Source organism: Sus scrofa, chromosome 8 (assembly GCF_000003025.6).
Source record: "Sus scrofa isolate TJ Tabasco breed Duroc chromosome 8, Sscrofa11.1, whole genome shotgun sequence".
Classification (NCBI taxonomy): domain Eukaryota; kingdom Metazoa; phylum Chordata; class Mammalia; order Artiodactyla; family Suidae; genus Sus; species Sus scrofa.
The window spans coordinates 112,371,825-112,382,044 of NC_010450.4; the positions used below are offsets into that span (position 1 = coordinate 112,371,825).

Below are 10,220 nucleotides of genomic sequence, written 5' to 3' on the forward strand. Positions count from 1 at the left end.
TCTTTCTAGATTAAGACAACTGGGAAGCTATTCTTCCTAACTAATTAAACTACCTCCATCTCATAAAGATGCAGAGACCCTTCTCCGGCCCCTGCATAGCCTGATGAAGGGCTGGAAAGAAACCAGAACAGAAGGTTGGCTGTGGCAAAGTATGGAGCCCTAGTGTGCTCACAAGAATTAGTGTAGTTTGGTAGATTTTGTCACTGTTCTCCAAGCCCTCTAAGAACGGCATTCATCTCTCAGTTTTTCTATTTATTTATTTATTTGTTTATTTATTTATTTTTGCTTTTTAGAGCCGCACCCGTGGCATATGGAGGTTCCCAGGCTAGGGGTTGAATAGGAGCTATAGCTGCTGATATGCCACAGTGACAGCCCCCAGCCACATCAACAACCTACACCACAGCTCACCGCAATGCTGGATCCTTAAACTACTCAGTGAGGCCAGGGATCGAACCTGCGATGTCATGGTTACTAGTTGGATTCGTTTCCTCTGCACCACAATGGGAACTCCCAGACTCTCAGTTTATGAGGCCACCTCCCTCCCCTCCCCTAACACATACACATACACTGCTGCCATCACGTCACACACACACACAAACACAAGCATTATACCTTACACAGGACAGACAGGTACTGACATAGGTAAAATGATAATGTACTATTCCATCAAAAGTGCAAATATAGACTAAAATACCAAATTTAATAGACATGGAACTACTGGACAACCGAAAGTACACAGAGCAAATCACATGGGCCTGAGAAGCCCGGAGGCTGTGAGCTTACCGAGAATGATTCTTCTTGGTGAAAGGTCCAGGCTTCTGGATGTAAATAAGTGGGACCAGCTCTCCAGGAAATCTGGCGGCAGTGTGGTTAATCTGTTGCTTGATAAATCCAAGTAGGTGAGGTTCTTCAGGTACCTGATCGCCTCGTTTGGCACACTGGTTATTCTGTTATTGTGCAAATCCAGGGTCCTCAGACGCGGCATGTCTCTGAGAGATGTCCAAGGGAAAGCGGTCAGAGAATTTCCATCCAAGCGCAACTCATGCAGCTGCTTTAGGTTGTAAAAGCTGCTGGTGTCGAGGCTGGCCACAGAGTTGTAAGTCAACCACAGGTACTGGAGCTCCACCAGGTAGTAGAAGGCCTCGGCGGGGACCCCACGGACAACAGTCTTCTCTACGCGAAGCTTCACAGTGTCCACAGGGATGTTCGTAGGTATCTCATTCATATCCTGGTCATTACATAGCACCGACCTAGTGTCACAGAGCAATGGGAGGAAACCTGCTTTCTGAAACTCATTTGAAAAAAATAATACATATTTGAAACCTGCATTGAATTTTTCATTCCCTACTGGTTTGTGCAAAATATCTGTTCAGCCTGGCTAAGCTGTTCATTAATAATTTGTCATTACCATCACCTTCTAGGTCGAACCATATGAAATGTTCCTTTTATAAGTTAAAAATGATCAAATATCAGCAATTTGATGGAGTTCAACCTGAGACTGATGGAGCTCTTTATGTGTCAGGCCTGCATAACACATCACATTCATTCCCGTATTTAATCACCACAACAGTCCAGTGAGCCAGATATTGTTCAGGGTAATAGGCTAGAGTCAGGTTGATCTTGATTCAAATCTAAGCTCTACCACCTCCTCTGTGGCCATGGAAGGCCACTTCACCTATCTCTCAACTCATTTTCCCATATGGTCCCATGATTTGCTATGATCATTAACTGAAATGGATGGAAAATTTTACACTTTCCTGGCACATAATAAGCATAAGTGTTTGCTATTATGATCACCAATCTCATTTTTACCACCACCATTAGGTAATTTTCCAAGAGCTAGTGGTTACACAACCACCTTTCAAACCCGTATCTGTCCAGCTCCAAAGGGCACATTCTTAACCTGTTTAGGAAATGGCCCATTGTGAAAGAATCCCTTACTGAAGTTATCAGCTGATCCTTTTCAAAAGGAGCACAAAAGAAAGAAAGGAAGGAAAAAAAAGAAAGAAAGGAAGGAAGGAAGAGGGGAGGATAGGAAGGAAGGAAGGGGGGGGATAGGAAGGAAGGAGGGAGGGAAGGAAGGAAGGAACAAATGTTCTACTAGGTGTTTAAAATTAAGCTGTGACCTGTGCACTGCTTTCAGTCTAATGAATAAACCAGAAACTGTAAGTTTGTTTATTTATTTATTTTTTTACACTTACTAGCTTAAGTAACCTTGAACAAGTCACATTGTGATCTTGTTTAGTGGTACATGTAAAACAGGTATGGAAAGACAAGCCTGTCCCATGTGTAGGTATAGAGGATGAAGAATCAGAGAATTTATATTCAGCTTAACCTTAAAAAAAAAAAAGACCTATTTATCTCCCATTATATACTCATTCCTTCTGGATTGCTAAAAATGAATGATAAAATGTTATGCAAAGCATCATCTAAATTTTAAGACATTACACATACAGTGGATAATAAATAACAACAAAACAGCCACTCAGTAAAACGAATCATGCTAAATCAAGGAATTTTCAAAGCTAGCCTATAATGTGAAGAGAAGGAAGCAGCACCAGCCATGATGTACTGGTCACGCCATCTCCTCTCTTAATTTTAGGAGAAGAGCCTATTGCATCGTGGAATCTAGGTACACCTCTAACTCTTCATTCTATGCCAGATCACAAACTTCAGTGCTACTTTATGCCAGAATGATTCAGGTTCTCCTTATTAAGTCAGTGGTCCAGTGCCCTATAATGAAGAAAGCTTGGATTGGAAGCTGAAAGACAGTGTCTCTATCTGCCAATCACTGCAAAAACTCAACGCTGGGACATTGGACAAGCCATTTAGTCTCTATATGATTTAGTTTATTCACTTACAAAATGACAAAGATTGAACTAGATTATTTCTGGAGTCCTTGCTAAGCATAAAATGCTATGATTTTTATAAAATCCATCAAGAATGGGGCCACCAATGAAGGAAACATTGCTGTGACCATTTTCTCAAAAGTAGCCTAATCTGAGTCAGTCACTGCATGCCAAGTAGGTCTTTAAATTGTTACATTCTTCTCCCTATCTTTAACCACCTAGTGAATAGCTCAAAGAAATACCAAGAGTTGGTAAAGAAAATTTTATACTATCACAAGACAAATGACTCAAAAACATGTATTTATTATTATTAGGTATTTGTATAACGTTGTAAGATATAAATTGAGTGGTTTTTTTGGGGGGGAGCGGCTTTTTTAAGGGCTAAATCCACAGCATACAAAAGTTCCCAGGCTAAGGTTCAAATTGCCAGCCTGCACCACAGCCACAGCAACACAAGATCCAAGCCTCGTCTGCAAACCACACTACAGCTCACAGCAACACCGGATCCTTAATCCACTGAGCAAGGCCAGGAATCAAACCTAAGTCCTCATGGATCCTGGTTGGGTTTGCTACCACTGAGCCACAACGGGAACTCCCTGAGTGATTCTTTTAACGAATTACTTTAAGAGGCTCATGTTCACTTCTACCAAGTCACCAAAAAATCTGATTTTGTTATTAAATATCCTCTCCAAAAAAAAAAAAAAAAAATCAAGTTCTACTATGTTTGGCCAATGAGAGTTCCGATTTGCTTTTAATTTCTATCTAAAAGGACTCATGCTTATTATAAGTAAATACATATTCTCACTTCACAAGTAGATATTAAAGCAACACAGAGATGAAGCAACTTCTGTAAGGATCCACAGCATCCACAACACAAAGAGTTGACTCATTTCTTTCAGATTTCTTTTCTTGTAAACTCCAATATCTTAAAATGAGAAATTCTGAGGATGAAGCTAATTTCACTCATGATTTCCCTTCCTACTTCCTATCCAGTTGGCATTAATAATCCTCAAAATGAAACGGAAAGCCCCGGAAGCAAAGGATCTGGGCATGTCACGCACCTTCTGATCGGCCCTGCCCTCCTGTACTTTCTATAATCAGGCTGAGCTGACCACACGCATTTCAGTGGTTTGACCTCCTGCAAGGTTCATTTTGTGAATACAAGTACAAGGAATATTTTTCTAATACAGAATGCGTTTGAGAGTCAAATTAATTTGGAGCTTTGAAGGAGCTAAACTGCTAGAAATGAAACAATGAAGGAGCAGGCAACCAGGATTAACACAGTTAAATTAAAGCTTATCTAAAGTAAACCTTCTCTCCTCTGATTTCTGATTAACAATTTGCTTTCAAAACAAGGCCATCTGGTTTGAGCCCTTTTCCTTGGAATCATTAGAACATTCAGTAGCAAGGAGAGAAGCCTACCTTGATCCCATGCCGTCATTTCTGCCGTGATAATCACAGGTGCACTGTGAAGGACACGAACAGCCCACTCCTTCCAAAAAGCTAAGTGCAATGCACAGACTTGCAAAAAGATGCATGGCTCCTTTTAGAAGTTATTTGGACAAAAGGTAAAAACCAAACCCTAAGCATTCAGAAACTGGTGTGCTAGGAATACAAACGGCCATTTAGTAACAGCAGATTACACGGATTAGCTGAGATCTGTAGTTACTTAACCTTCAAGTGTATCCCGCAGGGGATCAATCGACCTACGCTTTGAATCTGGTATCAGCAAAATAACACACTCTAAGGGAAGTGAAAATCAAACACGTGTCAGGAAAATTTCAATAGTTGCCCCTATCTAGAGTTTTCAAGGAAATACCTATTAAATCCCTTTCCTATGGATGTAATTGTCTACTACACCTTGAAGAGACACACATTTCAAAATAATTCAATGTTCTCACTTGCATGTTGTAACATTACAGATTTTACTTTTTGCTTTTTACCAACATATATAATATTCAGTTTGATAAAATTCAGCTTTAAAAACAGAGGCATAGGACATAAAATTGATTTAGAGCAAGCAACCACTATTGGCTAGCCCCCCAAAAACAAACTGAAAAAATTCTGGTACCTAGATTTGTTGAGGCCAAATGCTTCAATCTACTACTGAAGTGGCAGGACTAGGACTCTGGTGGGTGTGCATCCTCTACTTCTCCCAGGTCATCTCTGTGCAGGGCGGGCTTGTCCCAGCACATTAGTTTTTAGTGACAGCCATTACCTTCATTCAAGAATACAGTTTATTCCCAAGTTATAGGCAATCAAACCTTATCTGAAGCTCAACTGTCCTGTTTTTTAGCATATATTAGGCTCTATCAGAAAATAAAAATTGAATATTTTTATTATAGTTGATTTACAGTGTTGTGCCAAATTCTGCTGTACAGCAAAGTGACTCAGTCACGTGTGTGTGTGTGTGTGTGTGTGCACGCGCATTCTTTTTTATGTTACTTTCCATCACGGTCTATCCCAGGAGACTGGACAGAGTTCCCTGTGCTATACAGCAGTTCCTCATTGCTTACCCATTCTAAATGTAATAGTTTGCATCTACTAACCCCAAACTCTCAGTCCATCCCACTCCCCTGCCTTCCCCTTGGCAACCACAAGTCTGTTCTCTATGTCTGTGACTCTGTTTCTGTTTTGTAGCTAAGTTTATTTGTGCCATATTTTAGATTCCATAGGTAAGTGGTATCATATGATACTTGGCCTTCTCTTTCTAACTTATTTCACTTAGTATGAGAATCTCTAGTTGCATCCATGTTCCTGTAAATGGCATTACTTCATTCTTTTTTATGGCTGCGTAGTTAAATATTTTTAAAACTACCTCAATACATATGACAGAGAATCCACAGGAACAGTCAAGGATTGAGGTAATAAGTATATAAGGCAGTTAACCTTCTTGTCGTGTAGTTCTATTCATCATCTTTAAACCAAGAATTTATTCAAAAGAAAACAATTCCATAAAAACAAAAATATTATGGAAAATACTATTTTAAATGAAAAGGATGCATATAGAAACAATGAGTCAAAAGAATTTTCTCTCACTTTGCTGTACAGTCAAAATTGACAGAACACTGTAAATCAACTATAATGTAAAAAATAAAAACCGGAGTTCCCGTCGTGGCGCAGTGGTTAACGAATCCGACTAGGAACCATGAGGTCGCGGGTTCGGTCCCTGCCCTTGCTCAGTGGGTTAACGATCCGGCGTTGCCGTGAGCTGTGGTGTAGGTCGCAGACGCGGCTCGGATCCCGAGTTGCTGTGGCTCTGGCGTAGGCCGGTGGCTACAGCTCTGATTCAACCCCTAGCCTGGGAACCTCCATATGCCGCGGGAGCGGCCCAAGAAATAGCAACAACAGCAACAACAACAACAACAGACAAAAAGACAAAAGACAAAAAAATAAATAAATAAATAAAAAATAAAAATAAAAACCATAAAATATAAAAGTAAAAAAAAAAAAGAAAAGAAATTTCTCAAAATAAAATACCATACATTTTCTAGATCTGCACAATTCATTTGTTCATCCAATATTTACTGAGCATTTCCTCTACGCCAAGTACTGAACTAAGTCCTAGCTACACAAAGATGAGTAAGACAGGATCACTACACATGATAAAGAGAGGCACAGATACACTTGTGAGGAAACGAGAGAACACCAGACCCAAGAGTACTGGTTGGGAAAGGCTTCTTAGTGTGGGTGGTATCTGAGCTGCCTCTACAGAATGAATACCAACCAATGTATTAAGGGGAAAATCAGGAAAAAGGCACTGTGAGCAGAGGACAGCAGGAACAAAGAGAGGGAAGCAAGAAATATTATGTTGTTCTCAGAAAAACACAAGCATTTCAGGTGGCTCCAGCATATGATTTGAGACAGGAAGTTTAAAAAGAGGAGGAGGAGATAAAGCTGGAGAGGTGGGCAAAGATGAAATCATGAAGGAGGGTCTCGGATGCCCTGTCAAGGAACTTGCACTCAGCTTGCAGGCAACGGGCAGCAGTGAGGTTAAGCCAGGGAACACAGTACATTGTCATTTTAGATAGATTTCTCTGGTGGCTGTAGGGAGGAGAGGATTAAATAGAGCAAGCAAGGAGGGAGGAGGAGGCTATGGCCATAGTCCTGGTGAGCAGCCTACATGCAGCAACTTGGGCTGCCTTGTTGATCACAGCTAAGAGAATGCAACCTCAGGAAATGCCTGGGAGGGGAAATTGCCTGACTAGATGGCGGGATGAGGAGAAGAAGAGATTTTAAAGCAACCCCAAGGTTTCCCGGCATGGACAGGCAGTGACTGGTAGTGTCCTTAAGTGCATTTGCAAGCTCAGGAGGAGGAAAGAATGACAGAGAGGTGGACAGAGCTCTGATCACCAAATGGCCAAAATGGTTTCTGAATTATTAATTACATGGATGTTATAACCTACAGAGCAGCAAGATATGCTAAATTGAGAATAGAAAAACGGTTTAAAATATCAGAAATTAATAACTAAGAGATTAGAGGGAGATATGTAACAAAACTGGGTCTTCCTAGTCTTTTCATATAAGCAAATTAAGTGATTAACACGGTATTAAAATATAATTACAATGTTGAAGCAAAGTTGTACTCGAAGCATATTTGTCTCTTGCTTATTGCTGGAAATGAGTCCAAGCCTTTTCAAATTGGAACTCTGAAAAAATGTCCTGAACAATATTACATTCTCTCTGCCATGTGCTGGTTCTGTGATGTTGGGCACAGACACTCCCTGGTGCTTTCTCTGTAAATGGCTCATCTATAGAGGACGGGAGGAGCAAAGAGCTAGTGGCACAAAAGCACTCAGCGCTGTCTGGGAGCCGTAAATATTTCATTTGGCCAAGGGGAAAGACAAAAGGTTAAAAAGACCACATGGAACCATGTTGAAGAGGGTCACGAAGGTCCAGCTGAAAGACTTATACTTACTTTGCAGGCAGTTGAAGGTTTTTTTTGCTAAAGATTTTGGGGACTGAAACTTCATTTTTAAAAGATTTTAAAAGATTTTAATGATGTATTGATTGCAGTGGAGAAAGGCAGAGGATAGGGAAATAAATTAGGAGATTATTATAGCAGTTTATCCTTCCAAATACAGAGACAGTTGTGTGTATGTATAGGACTAATGTCTTGATTTTACTTCATATGCAGCCAAAGATGCTAAAAAGATAATTTACAAAAAGAAAAATAAAGAAAATACAATGTAAAGATACACAGCCTCACCAGCAATTAAAGAAATGTGAAATAAAATTTGTTACAGTGTATAGCTTACAGTTTTTTAAAAAAATGATACAGCACTGGAGTTCCCATTGTGGCTCAGCGGGTTAAGAACCTGACCAGTATCCAAGAGGATGTGGGTTCAATCCCTTGCCCCGTTCAGTGGGTTAAAGCTGCAGCATAGGTACAGATGTGGCTCGGTTCTGGCGTTGCTGTGGCTGTGGCATAGGCTGGCAGCTGTAATTCCAATTTCAACCCCTAGCCCGGGAACCTCCATATGCTGTGGTTGTGGCTCTAAAAAGACAGGAAGACAGAAAGGAAGGAAAGAAGGAAGGAAAAAAGGAAGAAAGGGAGGAAGGGAGGGAGGGAGGGAGGGAGGGAGGAAGGAAGGAAGGAAGGAAGAGAGAGAGAGAAAGAAAGGAAAAAAAAAATCGATACAGCACTCTTAGTAGAAATATGATGGGAAAAGCGAACTTACTCACTGCCAGTGGCAGTATACATTAGTTTAATCTTTCCAGAGAGCAATCTAGCAATGGTAACACTTTTTCTATATTTTTTTATATAATCTGAGGAAACACTTAAATAGAATTATCCCCCCACCCCCAAAAAGGTGTTTGTACCAAAATATTCTCAGAGGTTCATCCATAATTTATTTGAACTAAGAACTGGAAGCAATTTAAATGCCCACTATTGGTCCATGATTAGTACAGAACAGACTGGGTCAGATGACCTGGGGATATACTTGGCCACACCTAATGGAAGTTCTTAGCTTAAATATTTACTATAACTTCTTTAATATAACTAGCTATATTATTTGTATTCAGCCTATTTTCCAAGATTATTGTTTTTTGCATTACCAAATGTGTGACCAAGTCTCTGACAAAAATAATGATAACTAGACAACTTGAAGCAATTGGCCAAATATATAATTCTATAATAAGATCAGTGATTATAATAATGTAACTCTAGATAGAGGAAGAAGCCAACAAGAGGGAACCAGTTTCTAGACAATAACAGACTAGTAAGACAGGTGGTCCAGAGGCTTTTGGCTACTGTTAACATAGTCTAGTCCAGTAATAGAACACTGGGTGGCCTATCAACAAAATCCTCGTCTGATGTGGGAACGAGCATTCCCAGTACAATGGGACAACGTGGTCACGAAATGCCTCTCAAACTTGGTCAAGACTCTGACCAATAGCGAGGGGATTGCAAAATGAAGACAGTTACCTCCTATCCAGTTCTCTAAGAATCAAGTCATCGGCAACTGCAGTCACTGACCTAACAACTGCCCTGAAAGGAATTCAGGGTGAAGATCAGGATAAAGCACTTGTGCTCTAGGAAAAAATGGCAGAACTGGCCCTCAGATAGATTTTTTTTTGTCTTTTTGCCTTTTCTAGGGCCACACCCGTGACATATGGAGGTTCCCAGTCTAGGGGTCTAATCAGAGCCGTAGCCACCAGCCTACGCCAGAGCCACAGCAACACGGGATCCGAGCCACATGTGCGACCTATACCACAGCTCATGGCAATGTCGGATCCTTAACCCACTAAGCAAGGCCAGGGATCGAACCCGCAACCTCATGGTTCCTAGTCAGGTTTGTTAACCACTGCGTCACGACGGGAACTCCTAGTTAGATATTTTCAGGAGAAAATTTTATGAACCCAGTTTCTTACATCTACCCATACATAGAAAAGCACTAAAACCATTAATTAAGATATCTGTTCCTCACAAATAGCAGTAATCTTAATATCTTCTTCAGCAACAAAGATATGTCCTTCATTGCACATATATCCTGGTCTCCCTCCCCACTTACCTCCTTGGAACAGTCCTCAGAGTTTTCTGAAAGACTGTCTCATGGGTTATACTCTTCTGGTTGGCTCAAATAAAATTTTCCATTTCTTTCTTACATTGATTATTGATGAATTTTTTCACCAAAAAAGACTGGGAAAAAAAAAACCAAAATACAAAAATCCCCACTCCAATTAAACTTAATTCTGCTAAATATATGGAGACACACATACATAAAAATGGTAATTAAAAATGCAGACTGCTGGAGTTCCCGTCGTGGCGCAGGGGTTAACGAATCCGACTAGGAACCATGAGGTTGCGGGTTCAGTCCCTGCCCTTGCTCAGCGGGTTAATGATCCGGCGTTGCCGTGAGCTGTGGT

The 10,220-nt window shown here is 40.6% G+C and overlaps 1 protein-coding gene across 2 annotated transcripts in view; it reads right to left on the reverse strand.

Annotated features, from left to right (window-relative positions):
- The window catches only part of LRIT3 (leucine rich repeat, Ig-like and transmembrane domains 3), a 32,508-nt gene extending 22,340 nt beyond the window's left edge, over nt 1-10,168 (reverse strand). Inside the window, exons 1-2 of one of the 2 annotated variants that reach the window (XM_021101673.1) lie at nt 9,866-10,168; nt 784-1,250 (exon numbers count right to left, since the gene is read on the reverse strand). In XM_021101673.1, the coding sequence (XP_020957332.1) occupies nt 784-1,225 (442 nt within the window). In that variant the 5' untranslated portion in view covers nt 1,226-1,250; nt 9,866-10,168. Of the gene's footprint in view, nt 1-783; nt 5,068-9,865 lie in introns of both variants that reach the window. The other variant, XM_021101672.1, reaches the window with a different exon arrangement.